Genomic DNA, 17,706 nt, shown 5'->3' with positions numbered 1-17,706 from the left:
AGAGACCTCCATTCCTTACTGGCCACAACTTAGTTTCTCTAAAAGTCTTCACTAGCAAGGGAAATGGGTTGTCATTAGCAAGACAAAAGAGGATTTACAGAAGTCCTACAAGATAAGGTGGGGGGGGAGAGAAAGGACTCCCTGAAAAGGGTCAGTTTTCCCTTAACAAAGAGGGGAGCACAGGATGAATTTGGGGCAGGGAACCTACAGGGTCTCTACAGTGGATTCAGGAAAGGGAGGGTCAAGGCCTGCTTAGAAGGTAGATTAGATAGACTAGGTAGATTAGATAGATTAGGTAGATTAGATTAGATAGCTCAGTGCGGGCTCCTGGTGGGGAGGAAGGTAGGAGTTAGACAAACCCCCTACTGGCAGACATGGAGGCCAGCCATGACTAGGTAACAAAGGTGGTTAGCTTCCATGATGGCCAGCTTTTTCTTCACCCTCCTGACCTGAGACAAAAGCCTCCTAACTTAAAACAAAGGCCTTGTGGGCTTTCTTTTCTGCTAGCATGCCCCACCCCTACTTTACCCTACCCTGTACCCCTCCCCCACCCTGTACCCCTCCCCTTCCCTCTACCCCTACCCTACCCTGCACCCCTCCCCCACCCTGTACCCCTCCCCCCACCCTGTACCCCTCCCCCACCCTGTACCCCTCCCCCACCCTGTACCCCTCCCCTACTCTGTACCCCTCCCCTACCCTGTACCCCTCCCCAAATGACCAACCCAAGTGTGAAGACTCTTTTGAGACAAAAACAAAGCAACAAACAGCCCTCAAGAAAAGACTGCAGTTCTAGGCTGCCCAGGTGCTTTACAGAGGGTCTGTTAGAGCTACTTGCCTGAGTTCTCTGCTCCCCAATAATAAAACAAAACAGAACAAAATAATTCCAACTGCTGATTTCTGTCTACTCTGTTTACTGTGTTCAAGATTTCTCAGATGCTACCTGCACAGATTTTTTTTCTTCTGCCTTTTAATTGTTTAACAATGAAAACAAATCCAATCAAGACCCATAGAGGGTGGTGGCACACACCTTGCACAGGAGGCTGGAGGCAGAGGCAGGCTGATCCCTGAGTTCAAGGTCAACCTAAAGTACAAAGAGAGTTCCAGGACAGCCAGGGCTACACAGAGAAACCCTGTGTCAAGAAAAACAAAACAAAAATAAACCCTAGAGAGCAATAATGTTCTTCCTGTTTGTTTTTGTTTTGATTTTCTGAGACAAGGTTTCTCTATATAACAGTCCTGGTTGTCCTGGAACTCACTCTGACAAGATAGGGCACGTTCAGGGTGGTATGCTCGTAGACCTGGAACTCACTGTGTAGACCAGGCTGGCCTCAAACTCAAAGAGATCTGCTGCCTCCGCCTTCGCCTTCCTAGTGCTGGGATTAAAGGCGTGTGCCACCACCACCAGGCACTCTTCCTGTTTTTTAAGCCACTCAATTTATCGTTCTTGGTCCCAGAAAGCTAACAGCATTTGGAAAAAATATGAGAATCATTCAAGGCAACTGCCAATAACCAACTGGTGAATTAATTGTTATGTAGAGAATGTTCTTTTTTCACATGTGTATTTTATTTCTGGGAAGAAATGTACTTGAACAAGCAGGCTCTCACACAGTGGCATGATTATATATGTATGTGTTGTGTATTTTATATGTATGTATGTATATGTATTTTACTAGCTGGGTTCCAGAACTCCTCTATGAAAGCAAGGCCAGTCCTCCCATGAGACTCCAAAGTCACTGGCTAATGCAGGCTGGAAGCTCTGGCCTCTGCCACGTGTGGAGGAACAGTCTAAATCCGGGGCAAAGTTTGTGCTGGTTGAGGGGACAGAGCCAGGGAGGACGCCTCCGGCTGCTCGTTGCTGCTCTGGCGCTCTTCACTTTTACACCTGATGCCCATGAAGCTGAGGATTTTCATCAGGAGCAAGTCTGTAATCTCTCCTTCCTCCGACAGCTGCAAGAAGAGAGGACCAAGGGATGTATCTGGAACCACCCCAAGATGTTACTGTCCTGTTTGGTCCCAGGGTTGAGGTATGGCTTGGTGGTAAAGCGTCAGGCTAAGTAAGCTCAAGGCTCTGGGTTTTATCACCAGCACCAAAAAAAAAAAAAAAAAAAAAAAACCCAAATGAAACAGCCTGTTTGTTCCAAGCCTTAAGTTACTAAGTTGTTCTAGAGTTAGGATGACTTACTTCTGGGGCTCTACCTCTATTGGGGCCTGCGGGGCTTCTTCATGTAGTCCCCAGTAGGCCCTCTCCCTCTGGATTGAGCATGTCTGTGTTTTCCTGGCAGGACTTCTCATCCCAAACGGGACAGAGAAAGCCCTGTCTGGTTATTGCACCTGAATTTAAGCACCAGTCACTTCCGGACACCATTCAGAGACGACTGTCACCCATCTCACTCAGCCCTGCAATGGCGCTTTTCCCTTGTTACAGTTGCCACATCTGCTTCCTCTGCTTACCTCTCCATCTAGCCCAGCATGGGAGGGATTCAGCTTTCTGGGGGATGAGAAGCTAAATAGGCATTTCTCACTATACATTTCCCATACTTAACCATAAACAATAGGTAGGAATATAGACAGACAGACAGAGCCTTAAACTAAAGAAGAGGGCATGGTGGCACACACCTGTAATCCCAGCCCTTGGTGGCAAAGACAAAATTGAGCCTGAGCTGACTATCAAGCTCCTGTCTCAATCAGGAACAGATAAAGCAAAGCCAAAACAAACTGGAGGATGTAAGAACGGCAGCCCAGTTTGAAAGGTTGTAGACAGAGCCATACAGGCATGGTGGAGCATAGACATGTTTTTTGAGACAGGGTTTCTCTGTAGTTTGGGAGGAAGCCACAGCACTTGGGAGGCAGAGGCAGGAAGCCAGACTGAGATCCGTGAGATCTTGTCTAAAACAAACAATCAGCAAAATTATATGTATATCAATGAAGCAGTCCTGTTGGATTAGGGAGCCAGAGTCACACCACTTAACCAGTTACACCAACAATGACTCTACTCTCCAGTATGCTCATATATGGAAGTTGTAGGGCTTAGCACTTTGACCTGTTTTTTAGGGGATAAAAATTCAGTCCATAACAGCTGTCACCCCCTCCAAAAAGGTTCTTGGACAAAGTAAACATGGGCAATATTTAGTTGCAAAAAAAATATTTAGTCTCGAAAAAACCATTGTCTCCGGGCTGGGGAGGTGACTTAGCAGTTAGAAGTGCTTGCTCTTCTTGCTGAAGACCCAGGTTCCATTGCTAGCACCTACACATGGCAGCTCATAACCATCTGTAACTCCAATTCAAGGGAATTCCAGTTCTGGCCTTCACAGGAACTACAAGCAGGTGGTGCACATACAAACACACAGGCACACATACATACCAGATGCAAAAGCACATACATACATGATCCCAATTATATGACAAATAAGTCAAAAGCATGTGTTTACCTGGTCATATTTTTGCTCCTCACTGAAGGCCACCAGGATGACAGAGATGAACAGATTCAGTACCACAAATGTCATAAAAACTATGCAGGACCCAATGAGGAAGGAACCAAGAACCGGGCTGTAGTCCAGGACCTGCCAGGAAGAAAGCCGGTCAATCATTCCATTTCTTGTAGCCACCATCCCCTTGAGAAACCCTCAGCAGCAAATCAGGTCCTCTGGGCTGAACAGAATCAGGGAGATGCCCTCTGCCCAGTGCTGGGAGTGTGGACTGAGCTCTCCAGAGCTGGCCCAGAAAGGGTGTGGGCTGCCCATGACTACTTCCTCTAAAAATAAGCACCATTTCTATCTAGGGTTAGGAATTTCTGCAGCCCAGCAGGGCCCTCCTGAGGGTCTGGTGTTCTTCTGTACACAAGAGCCCCCCCCCCCCCCAGAGTAGGCTGCCTAAAAGTGGGGAAACATTTGGATTGGTCTAGAGAAGCCCTGTGCTTGCCAGACTCCGCACTGCATTCAAGGCGGTGGAGGGGAAGGTGGGCAGAGAGCGCTTTCTGCCGATTTCGCCCAGATCGCATTGGCCACGCCCACCCCCACTCCCGTTACCTCTTCGTAGTTGAAGATTCCTAGCTGAAGGCTGATCATTGTTTCTGCGGCGTCCAAGAGGGTTTTGTAGGAACGGAGTTTCCAACCAAATATTAAGTTTGACTGTCGTGGAAAGAGTCTTCGTGAACAGAGAAAGAGAGTGCAAAGCCCCTGCCCTAGTTCCTGCTGTCTGAGGCAGTGACTGGGGTGTACAGTGGGAGTGAGGGCTTAGAATCGCGTTCGTTCCGACAAGGATGCTTGGGCTGGTGGTGCATGTGATCCGTGAGGGAGGGAGGCGTGAGACCAGACAAAGCTGGGGCGAGATATGACCAAGGTAGAGCTAAAGATCCAAGACAAATGGGTACCCGGGACTATGCTGGAAAATGGGTCCATTGTGCCTCAGGGTTGGAGTGTGTGCTTGCGCAGAGAGCAGGAAGCGGTCAGAAGTCTCTCTCTCTCTCATTACTTGGTAATAAGAAAGAGTTGAAGGCTCAGTGTTGGTTGTAGTTGTTGGCTTTTTTTCCCCTAGTAACAAACGGGTGTAGCTGTCAACATGTAGTGTTAAGCGGCTGTGTGAACCAATGTAGGCACTACTGAGTCCAAGTATTTAGGATTGCACCCTTACCACTCCGCCTCAGCCCTAGGTCAAGGAGAGGGTGGCAGAGAAGTGTCCACGGGGCTTCTAAGCATCTGGAGTATCCAAACTGGCAGTCTGAGCCAGACTAGCCACAGAAAGCAGCCCATAGTGAGAAGTCGTGTGTCCTTCTGGTCGGATCTCATGGACCCTCACTCCTGTTCTACTGAGGTCCTGTCTTTGTTTTGGAGGTGGAAGTTTCATAAGGTCCCAGTTAAAAGATCCTGGATTTATGAGCTCTGTCATTTCCTTTGGATTCCCAGTCTCCCCCGAACCCCTACTGTCCTCTTCACAGTACCAAGTAGGCTTTACCCCCATCAAGAACTGCCTGAGGTTTTCCCAAAAGAGACACTCACTGCAATGGAATAAGCCAGGAGCATGATGAGGATGATGGCCATAAAGCTTGAAATGTCACCCCAGGCACGGCGCAGCACTGATGCAATCACGTTCATTTTGGGATTCAACCGGAGCAGGTGCCAAAGCTTCACTGTAGACAGCAGGACAAGGAAGGCAATGGTGTAACCAAGAGCAGCATCCGTTGCCGCTGTCTCACTGAAACTGATGCCCCTGTGGGAACAAAACGGGAAGGCCTGACCTCAGACACCAGCGTGGCTGGAGTGCATCCAGGTGCAGGGTTATGTTTACTGTGATGTCAGAGTCAATGTGTCCTGAAGTGGATCTGGGCGACAACGTAGTTCCGATTCCTCCCAGTCAGGTGATGATCGTTGTGGTAATAACGGCGAGGCTTTGGTTGGTGGTGGTGATGATGATGATGATAAGAATGGTAGTAGTAGTCGTACCAATATGATGGCTCAGTGGGTAAAAGTCATTTCCATGCAAGCCTGGCCACCTGAGTTGATTCCCAGAACCCATGTAAATGTAAAGGTAGAAGGAGAGAACCAACTCCTGAAAGTTGTCCTGTGGTCTCCACACATGCCGTAGCATGTTTGTGCCCTCTCTCTCTCTCTCTCTCTTTCTCTCTCTCTCTCTCTCTCTCTCTCTCCCCTACCCACCAATACTCATAAACATGATATGGTGGCAGCACTCAGGAGGCAGAGGCAGGCAGATCTCTGTGAGTTCAAACCCAACCTGGTCTACATAATGAGTTCCAGTATATTCAGGGCTATGTACAGAGATCCTGCCTCAAAAAAAAAAAAAAAAAAAAAAGAACAATCAAACAAAGCAAAAAATCAAAATAAGCTAATAAATCAATTAAAATTAAGGAATGATTGTGGTGTTGGTAGTGATGATGGATGTGATGATGGAGTGATTAGAGATGTAGTAACGGTGACAACAGTGATGATGAGGATGAAGGCGATGCTGTTGGTAATGATGTGATCATATCATGATGATGAGAGGGATGAGAAGAGAGTGACAGTGATGATGATGACGATGATGATGATGATGATGATGATGACAATAACAATGATGATGGTGGGGGCTGGAGAAATGGCTCAGCGGTTAAGAGCATTGCCTGCTCTTCCAAAGGTCCTGAGTTCAATTCCCAGCAACCACATGGTGGCCCACAACCATCTGTAATGGGGTCTGGTGCCCTCTTCTGACCTGTAGGCACACACACAGACAGAATATTGTATACATAATAAATAAATAAATATTTAAAAAAAACAATGATGATGGTGATGATGATGATAGCAATGGTGATGATGACGATAATGATGATAACGATACTGATGATGATGATGATGATGATGATAACGATGCTGCTGCTGCTGCTGATGATAATGATGCTGATGATGGTGATGATGATGATTACAATACTGATGATGATGAGGAGGACAATAACAATGCTGATGATGGCGATGAGGATGATAGGGTGATCTTGAAGATTCAGTGACTTGTTCTGGGGGCCTTTAAGCAGCAGTTTTGATTAATGGCTACAGAACTATAAAGGATGGCAAAGAGGAATATATTGGAGCGGGGGTTGGGAGGATGGAGAGAGAGTACTTTGTGAGTCTTGACCTCCCTGCTCTGGGGTCACTGAATGCCACTCCCTCCTACATACTTGTTTGAGTGTACATTTCCAGCTGCCTGCATATTGAAAGACGCATAGAGCTGTCGTGTATTTGTTGTGCTAAGTGAGAATCTGATTTGCTTTGTGTCACCGAACTTCAAGATGGAGCAGGTCTTGCTATCGCCGGTGCACAGATAAGGACCGAGAGTTGGCACAGGATCACTCAACTGGTGGTGCACATAGTGACACAACCTGTGAGGGGAGGAATGAGTTGGAACCCAGGTGTGTCCGACTTCAAAGTCCTTCCTTCTCCCTTTGTGCCAATGTATTCCAAATCCAGTCTAAAGACTAGTGTGGCATTTGATTGCACTGAAGCAGGTTCTCACGTTGCCCAGGTGGCCTCAGACTCACTATGTGACTGAGGATGATCTTAAGCTGTTTAACCTCCTGCCTCAGCCTCACAGGTGTTAGGATTCCTGGCATGTATCACTGTGCCCAAGTCAGCTCTGATGTATAGCTTTTTCTATCAGTTTACGCTAATTCTACAATAATGGGTTTCACCAAGATAGTTCCATACATGTATATGATATGTTTTACACACTGTGTTTTGATTTACCCCATTAACCTCTCTTGTCCCCTCATCCCCACTCCTCGTGACCCCCTCCTCTTCCTAAGCAGTCCTCCTTTAATGTCCTTCTGGTTTTTGTTTTGGTGAGCCAATGGGTTTAATTAGGGTTGCTTACATAAGCACCACAACTAGCCACAGTTTATAGTATTATTTTAAAGATTTATTTATTTTATGTATATGAGTGCTCTATCTGCATGTACAACTTTATGCCAGAAGAGGGCATCAGATTCCACTGTGGATCAAATATGGATCTAACCACCATGTGGTTCCTGGGGAATTGAACTCAGGACCTCTGTAAGAGCAGCCAGTGCTCTTAACCTCTGAGCCACCTCTCCAGTCTCCTTTGAGCATTTTTTTCTACTGCTCCTGACCCAGCAAGATGGTTTAGTGGGTGAAGGCCTTCACTGGCAAGGCTAATGACCTGAGTTTGATCTTGGAGACCTCCAAGATGGAAGGAGAGAGCTGGCTCTCTCAAGCTGTTCTTTGATGTCCACATGCACATTCTTCCCATACATGAAATAAATAAATAACTATAATTAGCAAAATAAATTACCAAATCCCCTTTCATGTCATTGAATTGCTCAATATGTGGAAACAATAACAATTCCTAGGCCCTTGTCTGAGAAGGCAATTAACTCTAATTCCAGCATGCCTCTTGATTTTGGCTACATGCTGGAATAAGCCAGAGGGATGATAAGACCCTGGTGCTGGAGTGCCATCTCTGGACATCATGAGCAAGTCTGGGAGGCAGCCTGGACCATAGCACGCGCTTCCTTCCTTCCTTCCTTCCTTCCTCCCTCCCTCCCTCCCTCCCTCCCTTCCTCCCTCCCTCCCTTCCTTCCTTCCTTCCTTCCAGAATCCTACTGGGGAGCAAGGACTGAGGACCACTTGGTTGCAGAGACCATGAAGCAAATCACTTGGTCATAAAAGGTGTTTTATTAATGGGTTGGAGAGATAACTCTGAGGTTAAGAGCACTGGCTACTCTTCCATGGGACCCAGGTTCATTCCCAGCACCTACATGGTGGCTCACAACAATATAACTCACGTTCCAGGGAATCCAACACTGTCTTCGGGCCTCCTTGGACACTGTCAGGCATGCGTATGGTACTCAGACATTTAGGCAAAATATCCATCCAAATAAAAATATTTTAAAAATAAATAAAAGCATTTTATTAAAATTCAGGACTTGGGCTAGGGGGTTATCTCAGTAGTAGAGTATGTACTTAGCATGCAGCAAGACCTTGGGTTTGATTCTGAGCAAAAGGAAGAGTGAGAGAGAAAGAGGACGGAGGGTAGGAGGGAGGGAGGAAGAATAAATTAGGTTCTTGTAGAAAAAAAAAAGCTTACCTATTTAAAAATTTGTATAGGTTTCTGGAAAAGATTAAAATAAACACATGACTTTGGTCAAAATAATCTGGCAACATAGACCTGTAATCCCAGCTGTCTGAGGAGCCAAGCAGGAAGGTTCAAGACCTGCATAGGCTGCAGGGTAAATTCAAAGTCAGCCTGGGTGACTCTGTGGGACCCTGACTCAATTCTTTTTAAGTAAAACTAAGACTGGTTGGGGAGTGTTCACTGGTAAACTGCTTGCCTAGCATTTGTGAAGTCCTGGGTTTAAGCTCTAGCTTTGAAAAACAGTAGCTTAAAAACCTTTGGTTAATGGATTAATAAAATTATCAAATTCAACTAAGGGTTTCAAATTAATCTTCAGACTGAAGCTTAACTGCACTTAGGTCTGCTGGGCTAATAGCTCAGTAGTAGAGCAAGTACCTAGAATGAGGGAAGTCCTGGTTTAAGAGTTTGACTCTCAACACCACACCACAAAAAAATAAAACAACAACAACAAACAAACAAACAAAAAACCAAGAGCAAACTGGGTGTAGTGGCAAACGCCTTTAATACCACCAGAGGTCAGCCCAGCCTACAAAGTGAAGGCTGCTACACAGAGAAACCCTGTCTCGAAAAACAAACTCCCCGGTGGTGGTGGCACGTGCCTTTAATCCCAGCACTCAGGGAGGCAGAGGCAGGCGGATCTCTGTGAGTTCAAGGCCAGCCTGGTCAACAGAGTGAGTTCCTGGACAGTCAGAGGAACACAGAGAAACCGTGCCTCGAAAAACCAACAAACAAACATACAATAAAATCCAAGGACTAGAGAGGTGGCAATGACACTGTTCAGCCCATAACCTCTTGTAATTCTTGCTCTGGGGGATCTAATGCCCTCTTCTGGCTTCTGCAAACACTTGAACACATATGGCAGGCACTCATACAGACACACAAATGAAAAAGTCTTTAGAAAATGAATTCAGACTCTACTTAGGTCTGGAAAAACTGGAAGATTACTTTTTAAAAAAATGTTTTTCTGACGTCCACTGTAAGAAGAGATCTGTCTAAAGTTGGTTCCAGACCCAAGGAAGTAATACACTGAGTGGCTGTCAAGAATGAAGTCTGAGGCGAACTGTGCAAGGACGGCGTGTGTTGAAACAAAGTGGCGCATGAGCTCATAGGTGACCTGCTACAAGCTCTGCATTGTTCCTCTGAGAACCCAGCCTTTGTTTTCCAGGCGGCTGGCTCTTTCTGAGAAGGTCAGAGAGTCCACACTCGGGGCTACAGCTGGTTTCCCTCTCAGTGACTCAGAATTGCCATTGTAGCAGAGAAGCAGTCACAGGCGGTATGTGAGCAAAGGGGTGTGCCCACCCATACTATAATCAGACTTTACTGGGAGCAGGGCATGGTGGCACATGTCTGTAATCCCAGCGCTAGGGGGATGGAAACAGGAGGACCAGAAGTTCACGGCCATCGGTCTGAGCTGCAGATGTTCTTAACCGCTGGATCATCTTCCAGCCTGATTACTGTGTTTTGTATTAAAGAGTCCTCTCTACCTGGAAGTGGAACAGCAAGAGAGGGTGTGTGTGTGTGTGTGTGTGTGTGTGTGTGTGTGTGTGAGAGAGAGAGAGAGAGAGAGAGAGAGAGAGAGAGAGAGACTATGATCAAAGTATATTAGATGCATGTATGAAACTGCCACAATGAAACCCATTATCTTGTATTTATAACAAATTTATAACTCTAGTAACTAGTGCATGCTTATTTAAAAATAAGAAATGAAAGAATCCTTTCCAATTTCATAAGTTCCAGGCCCCGAGAGTGAATCTCAGAGCAGCTGCAATCATATCTGCGAGGACTGCCATCCATCACTCAGGGCCAGCAGGGTTTCCAAACCCTTCCTCTGAAGGAGCTATAGGAAAGAAAGAAAGGGGAGGACCAAGAGAAGCGGAGAAGTGGCTACATACTCGCCCTTGTGCTTCCGGTAGCGCTGGAGGTCACGATCTGCCAGGATAGCCCTCTTCACAAACACCACCAGGGCACTCCAGCTGGCTAGGATGATGGCCAGTTCGAGAAGATTCCACTTGCTGCAAAAGTAACCCCACTTCTGCTTCCTCATGAGCTTGCCCTGGAAAAGGGGTCCAGAGATTCTGCCTAAGGCTATGGCAGTGTCTACCCCTCCATGCCAAAGACCTCTGGCAGGACATTTAATCTGGCCCCACATACATAGAGTACCTGGAGATCCTACCACTAACTCAGTTACCAGACTTGTGGCCGTCAGTACAATAGCTAAGAATGTGCATGTACATGTGTGTGTGTGTGCTACTGATGATTGAGCCAGGGGCCTGAAGAATTCTAGGCAAGCAGTCTGACACTGAGCCATCTATAGCAGGCTTTCTTTTGGGCCACCAATCAGCTCCCAAATCATGACACAGAGACTTAATATTAGTTGTGAATGCTCAGCTTTAACTTATGGTTGCCCCACTAGCTCTTATAACTTAACCTGTTTCTCATCATCTATATTTGCCTTGAGGCTTTTTACCTTTCTTTCATTCTGTATGTCCTATTCCGTGACTGTCTGTCTGGCAGCTGCCTGGCCGACTAGCCCAGGAGTCTTCCTCTTTTTCTCCCTCATTCGCTTCTCCCTTCTCTATTTATTCTCTTCCCGCCAGCCCTGCCTATCCCTCCTCTGCCTAGCTATTGGCCGTTCAGCTTTTTATTAGACCAGTCAGGTGCCTTAGGCAGACAAGGTGAAACAGCAACACATCTTTACGTAGTTAAACAAGTGCAGCCGGACAGTGGTGGCGCACGCCTTTGATCCCAGCATTTGGGAGGCAGAGAGAGGCAGATTTCTGTGAGTTCAAAGCCTGGTATACAAGAGCTAGGACAGACAGGGCTGTTACACAGAGAAACCCTGTTTCAAGAAAAAAAAATCAAGCTAACAAGTGCAGCATAAACAAAAGCAACACACCTTTGCATAGTTAAAGTAATATTCCGCAACATAAACAAATGTAACACATCTGTACATAGTTAATATAGTAATCCACAACAGCCATGTTTTACTTTTTTCTTAAGACAAGGTCTTGCTAAGTTGCCCAGTCACTCACTAAATTAGCTCTGTAGCCCTGGGTGCCCTGTTCTGACAACCTTCTTGCCTCTGCTTCCCAAATTCTGGGATTACAGGTATGTGCCATATCCTGCTGGAAGAGGTTCACATTGCCTCATGGGAAGTTAGAGCGAAGGTCAGGCAACAGACTCTGGGTTCAAAGTTTAGATTTGGGGGCTGAGAGTGTAGCTCACTGATCAAACACTTGTCCAGCAGTCAGGTGACCTTGAATCCAGTTGACCTTGGTAGATAAGGTCTCTGGGCTTTTGTGTCTTGTCTGACTGCTGGAGCGAAGGGGACCTTTCTCTTGATAAGAAAACTCAAAACATCTGTGGTAATTTGAATGTAATCAGTCCCCATAAGCTCATATGGAGTGGCACTATTAGGAGGTGTGGCTTTCTTGGACTCAGTATAGCCTTGTTGGAGGAAGTGTCTCACTGTGGGGTGGGCTTTGAAGTATCTTACATGATCAAGGCATGCCCAGTGTCTCAGACCACCTCCTGTTGCCTGCAGGTCAAGATGTATTAACTCTCAGCTACCTCTCCAGCACCACGTCTACCTGCACGCTGCCATGTCCTACCTTGATGACAATGGACTAAACCTCTGAAACTGTAAGCGAGCCCTAACTAAATGTTTTCCTTTGTAAGAGATACCATGGTCATGGTGTCTCTTCACAACAATAGAAGCCATAACTAAGACATATCCCTTAACCTAAGTCTTTTTGGAAGGTTTCAAATCAGAAAGCTTAAAACCAGTGCAGATCACCTTCCCATGAAGGACCAACCCTGATACAGCAGTAGGAACTGACAATACCAAACCTGGTCCTTCCTGCAATAGACTGGATTGGCTCTCAGAACCAACAGAAATCTGCCAGTCAAGCAGCATGGGGCAAAAACAAACAAACAAACAAACAAACCCTTTTCCTCCTGCCTCAGGTCCCACTTTAGGAGGTAGGAAGGCCAAACGGTACGATCCATCCGTCCTCCTGACCGTCTCTACCCACTGAGCCCTCCCCTCTTACCTGCACCACCATGTAGTAGAGGAGGAAGATGAAGTAAATGAGCTCAGCCGCCACCACGAAGGGGTGCCAGCCATCCGTGAAGGGGTACAGACGCAGGCTCTGCAGGGCTGCGTGTGAGAAGAAGGTACCTGGGAGAACAGTGCCTCTGCTCACCTGCCTGTCAGAGCCCCAGCTTCTGACTCACATCACACAGCTCAAGTGCTCTCCGGGCTGGCAAGGAGAAAACTCGTGTCCTTAGGACAAGGAGATACAAGGGACAAAGTGGACGTGGACAGGATACCAATGACAGTGGACAATCCGGAAGGGACAGAAGGAGCTGCTCCAGAAGGTCCATCTCTGCGGTGGCTGTATGTGCACAGCACTTCCACAGAGTCCATCCACCCAGAATCTTCTACCAGCCTCCGCATTGCTCATTGATGCCACGTTCCCCACAGAGCTTCCCCGAAGATCATCAAACGGTCAGTGTGCCAAGCAAGACAACTTTCTCTATGAGTTATCAATCACTTAGAAATTTTTCTTTTTTCAAGATATGATCTCTCTATAGCCCTGGCTGACTTGGAACTCCCTGTAGAGACCAGGCTGGCCTTGGACTAGTGCTGGGATTAAAGGTGGGTCCCAATATACCCTACTGTTTTTTCCTTACCTTCTTTTTAGTTTTGTTTTTATTATTGTCCATTTAAATGATTTGAGTGAAAAAAATTGTTTTTTGTTTTTTTTTTTTTTTTTGCTTTTTAAGACAGACTAATTTAAACCAGGCTGTCTTGAACTTGCTATGCCAGCAAGGATGACCTTGAGATTCTGATTCTCTATCTCTGACTCCTGAGTACTGGGGTTGTAGGCCTTTATCTGCCTATGGCTTATGAGATAAAGCTATTTATTATTATTTATTACAAGTAAAGCTATTTATTACTGCCCATGAACATAAAGCTAGCCTTCAGGCTGATTGAAAGGCTGAAAATTAAGTTCCAGGCCAACAGGGGGCCTTGTAGCAAGATCCTATATGTATATGTGTATATGTATATATACATATATGTATATATATATAAATTTTTAATGGGTGTGGAGTTCATAAAAATACACACTGTGTGCATCATACTGCATTCATGTATGAAACTCTAAAAGAATACAATAATAATATGTTTTTAAATTTTAGGCCGAGTGTGCTCACTACTATAGTCTCAGCAATCAGGAAGCAGAGATGGTAGGATCAGCTGAGAGCCCGCCTGGGCTACGCGAGACTCTGTCTCAAAACAGGCAAACAAATAAAATAGCAGTGGCAAACTTTTAAATGTTGAGCGTGTAACAGAGAGGAAGTTGAATTCTAGGCCAATTGAGTATTAGTTGAGAAGGCTTTAGGTTGATCTTGGTCCTGGTAGCTTGTAACTGACATTTTAAAAGGTGGTAGATGGGGAGAAAGCACGAACAGAAAGTATGAATGCCCATCACAGAGGCGATGAATATTATGAGTGAATATTATGTGTGAATCTCTGGTCTCAGCTGTATGAGTGCAGTTGGCTGGCGAATGCTCAATGTGCTCCCCACTGTGGGATGAAGAGATGGACAAACTATCTCACACTCTGACTAAAGTCCCTTAAGATGATAAAAGAGACCAGCCCAGGGGAAAGACGGAAAGTAGGCTACGGTAGCACCGATTCATAACTCATTGCAGGGTGACCCCTGACCCCCACCCCAACTTCCCTGGACCCCAGTCCCCGAGGCAGCAGGACATAAGCCAGGTTGAGGATGTCCAGGAGAGATGGCTCACCCAGGGCACTATTCTCCAGGGTGAGCGTGACGATGCAGAACAGGTTGACGTTGGCGTTGTAGACGGTGAACTCCACAAACACGGCTCTGGTCAGCGTGTCCAGCCAGCTGTTGTCAAAGAGATACTGGAGAATCCTGTGGAAGAAGAATGCCTGGGTTGTCTTCTTTCTCGGGAGGCTCCCTGCCCGGGAACCCCTGTATGAGGCTGGGGCTTACTGTCTAAATCTTCTACTCTGCTCTGCCTCCAGGCCCGCCCCCCCCCCCCCCCCAGCTCCTAGGGACAGTCACCACTTGCTAGCCACATGGTGCTTTTGGTTTATGGTCTCCTGATCACTAGAACAGAGTTTGTCAAAGGGGGTCCCCAGTCAACATTGTAGCATATTGTGAATACAGAAGGCCAGACTCTGGGTCATTTGCATCAGAAAAGCTCAGGAGTGAGTGCTTGGACAGGCCCCTTCCAGGGGGGTGGAATGATTTCTTTTCTTTTCTTTTTTTTTTTTAAGACTTTATTTGTTTATTATATATACATCTTCTGCCTGCATGTATGCCTACAGGCCATAAGAGGGCACCAGATCTCAGTACAGATGGTTGTGAGCCATCATGTGTTTACTGGGAATTGAACTCAGGACCTGTGGAAGAACAGTCAGTGCTCTTAACCTCTGAGCCATCTCTCCATCCCCTGTAATGATTTCTTAAGACAAAGAGCCATTGTATTAGAGGAACCTCATGAAACACTAGGGCTCAGGTAGCAGCTGCAGCTGTGGGGTTCCTCTGGGATGGCACCTTACATGGGACCAGGTCCCAGAGAACTCAGTCTGGTGTAATCAAAAGAGCAATGTGTCCTGGGATGGCAGAAGGGATTGTGTTCAAATCCTGACTGCCTCTTGGGCAAGATAACTTCTTCAGGCCTTGGTCTTCTCATTCACGATGGTGGCAAGCATCCATGCCTCCAGATAAAGATGAGATTTTCTGTGCACGTGCATGTATGCTCAAGTAATAACAGCTGCAGATGGCCTTACCTTTCAGACCTGGGGGATGCACAGCTTCTAGGGGCCTGAAAATACTAACTGAATGATTCTTTTTTTTAAATTTTTATTTATTTATTATGTATACAATAGTCTGTCTGTGTGTATGCCTGCAGGCCACAAGAGGGCACCAGACCCCATTACAAATGGTCGTGAGCCACCATGTGGTTGCTGGGAATTGAACTCAGGACCTTTGGAAGAGCAGGCGATGCTCTTAACCTCTGAGCCATCTCTCCAGCCCCCTTATTTGCCTGTCCCCTCCCACAACTGGCATGAATGAGCTCTGCCTCCTCCATCCTACTGTGCCCTCTAGTGAATGGCTTCACTGAGTTAGAAAAGAACCAAGTCCATCTCACCTTGAGGCATTTTGGCGATCAGTTCCCAAGGAGACCACATAGCCTCCTCCCCCATACACAGTAAGTTTGCCCCACATCGGATAACCCTGGTGTTGGCTCTGGCTCTGGTATTGCCACACCTGAGGGAAGTCATTGCTGTTATTACGGGCAGAGGCATTCCAGCCTTCTCCATAGTCTGCCAGGTCTTCAACATCCAGGGAGTATGGGGCATGACATCCATCAAAAGAAGCCTGTAGCTGCTGGGCAACAGGGCAAGAGCCTGCCCGGACCCTCACTTGGCGAATGCAGGCACTGCCAACCAACTTGGAGTTCCCATCGGTGACAAAGCCTAGAGATGAGAACCGGGAGGGCAAGTGTGGTCTCGGAAGGCATCCTAATGCGTCCCATGCTCCCCCACCCAGATGCGAAAGCAATCACAGGTGGATCCATTAGAGACATAGACAGAAGTGGCTCATGCCCAACCACAGGCTGCTTTCTCTTAGCACATGGGCCTGCCCCTTTAAGATCCTGGTTACTCTAGAGCCTGAAGGGATTAGGCCCCACCTCCATGCAACTCTCTCTGGGACAGAATTGAGTTGTTCTGTGCCGTGGCTTATGGTCCTAACTGTACTTGGCTCCTCCATGTTCTTTGTCCGCCATGCTATTCTGAACGAAATTACGCTACACAAAACGTCCCATCCCCTTAAAGCTTATAAAAGTCCCGTACGCCCTATGTTCTGGGGATTGCCCTGCAGACTTCTGAGAAGACTCGTCAGGGGCACTACTCTGGATTCTCCAGCTTCCGCATCTTTCCAGAGTGACGCTTCCTTGTGTCCACTCCTCCATGGCGCCTCCTCTCCATGAGGATCAATGTGATCTTTGGAGCTTCGTCATAACCTCGGCTCCCTGTCTCTTTCTTCCATATAGCTTCACGTCAGTCCTTCAACCAGATACCCCCATAGCAGTCACCCTCAAAGTTTTACCATGGCATGGACTTTGCCGTGCCACGGTGTGCTGACTTGGGTAGCTTCACGTCCTTTCTCCTGCCTGTACACTGTATTTCCCTGGGCAGTTTAGGCTTCCTACCTCTCAAGCCAGATGATTGGCAGTTCACACTGACCTTCTTCTTTCTGATAGCTTGTCAAAGCTTATGGCCCTGTGGCTGTTGTGTTTTGTCATTCTCAGTGACTTACAGCTATTCCCACCCACTTCCATGCCCAAGGGGGCCTGACACACTGTCTGGTGACGCAGGGGCTACCTGGGTGATGACTGTAGAGGTTCTTCACAAGTGTGGTGTTGGCCCATTCGAAGAACTCTCGGAAGCTCAGCACGGCTGAGAAGCCTTGGGTGAAGGTGTGCTCCAGGTGGCTGTTGAAGTGGTAAGCACTGGGGTCCCTTTGCCCATAGGCCACGAGCAGCAGCATCCACAGGAAGCCCAGGTAAGCTGGAAAGGACGCACAACAGCCCGGTCAGGCAGGTCCTTGACCCCCACCAAGTTGAAGGAGGAAAAGGAACATACATGGTTCAGTATAGAGGAGGCCTTGCAGCCTAGCCGCTGCCACTCTGGTAACAGGGACATCAGAGAGGAGGGAGGCACACAGACTAGGAGGTAGGTCCAGCCACTTCCTCTCCACATGTCCTTCATGAACGGTTCAACCTCTCTGTGGATGACTCTTCATCGTTCAGATAATGATTTTAAGGCCTGGGAGTGTGCTGGGAGGATCAGCTAATGTTTATAAAGCATTTAGATCAAGACCCAGCCAGGGAGTCATGCTCCGTGTTTCTTTGCAGTGCCCAGGCTGGCTCTGAGCTTGCTACATAGATGAGACTGGATAGGAATTCCTGATCCTCCCCAGTGTTGCGATTATAGGTTTGAGCCACCCCGCTTGACTTTCT

At 47.1% G+C, this 17,706-nt stretch overlaps 1 protein-coding gene across 1 annotated transcript in view; it reads right to left on the bottom strand.

Annotated features, from left to right (window-relative positions):
* Positions 1 to 1,785: 1,785 nt before the first annotated feature.
* Pkd1l2 (polycystin 1 like 2) overlaps positions 1,786 to 17,706 on the bottom strand; it is a 74,958-nt gene continuing 59,037 nt past the window's right edge. Inside the window, exons 35-43 of the mRNA XM_041650525.1 lie at positions 17,069 to 17,254; positions 15,832 to 16,159; positions 14,452 to 14,585; positions 12,687 to 12,814; positions 10,527 to 10,687; positions 4,995 to 5,205; positions 4,026 to 4,127; positions 3,429 to 3,560; positions 1,786 to 1,947 (exon numbers count right to left, since the gene is read on the bottom strand). Of these exons, the coding sequence (XP_041506459.1) occupies positions 1,786 to 1,947; positions 3,429 to 3,560; positions 4,026 to 4,127; positions 4,995 to 5,205; positions 10,527 to 10,687; positions 12,687 to 12,814; positions 14,452 to 14,585; positions 15,832 to 16,159; positions 17,069 to 17,254 (1,544 nt within the window). The remainder of the gene's footprint in view (positions 1,948 to 3,428; positions 3,561 to 4,025; positions 4,128 to 4,994; positions 5,206 to 10,526; positions 10,688 to 12,686; positions 12,815 to 14,451; positions 14,586 to 15,831; positions 16,160 to 17,068; positions 17,255 to 17,706) is intronic.

This window comes from Microtus oregoni, unplaced genomic scaffold (assembly GCF_018167655.1).
Source record: "Microtus oregoni isolate MIOR12 unplaced genomic scaffold, Mior012 000004F_ref0000308, whole genome shotgun sequence".
In the NCBI taxonomy this organism is placed as follows: domain Eukaryota; kingdom Metazoa; phylum Chordata; class Mammalia; order Rodentia; family Cricetidae; genus Microtus; species Microtus oregoni.
Note: the sequence above shows the minus strand (reverse complement) of the source record. Positions and strands in the feature narration are given on the sequence as shown.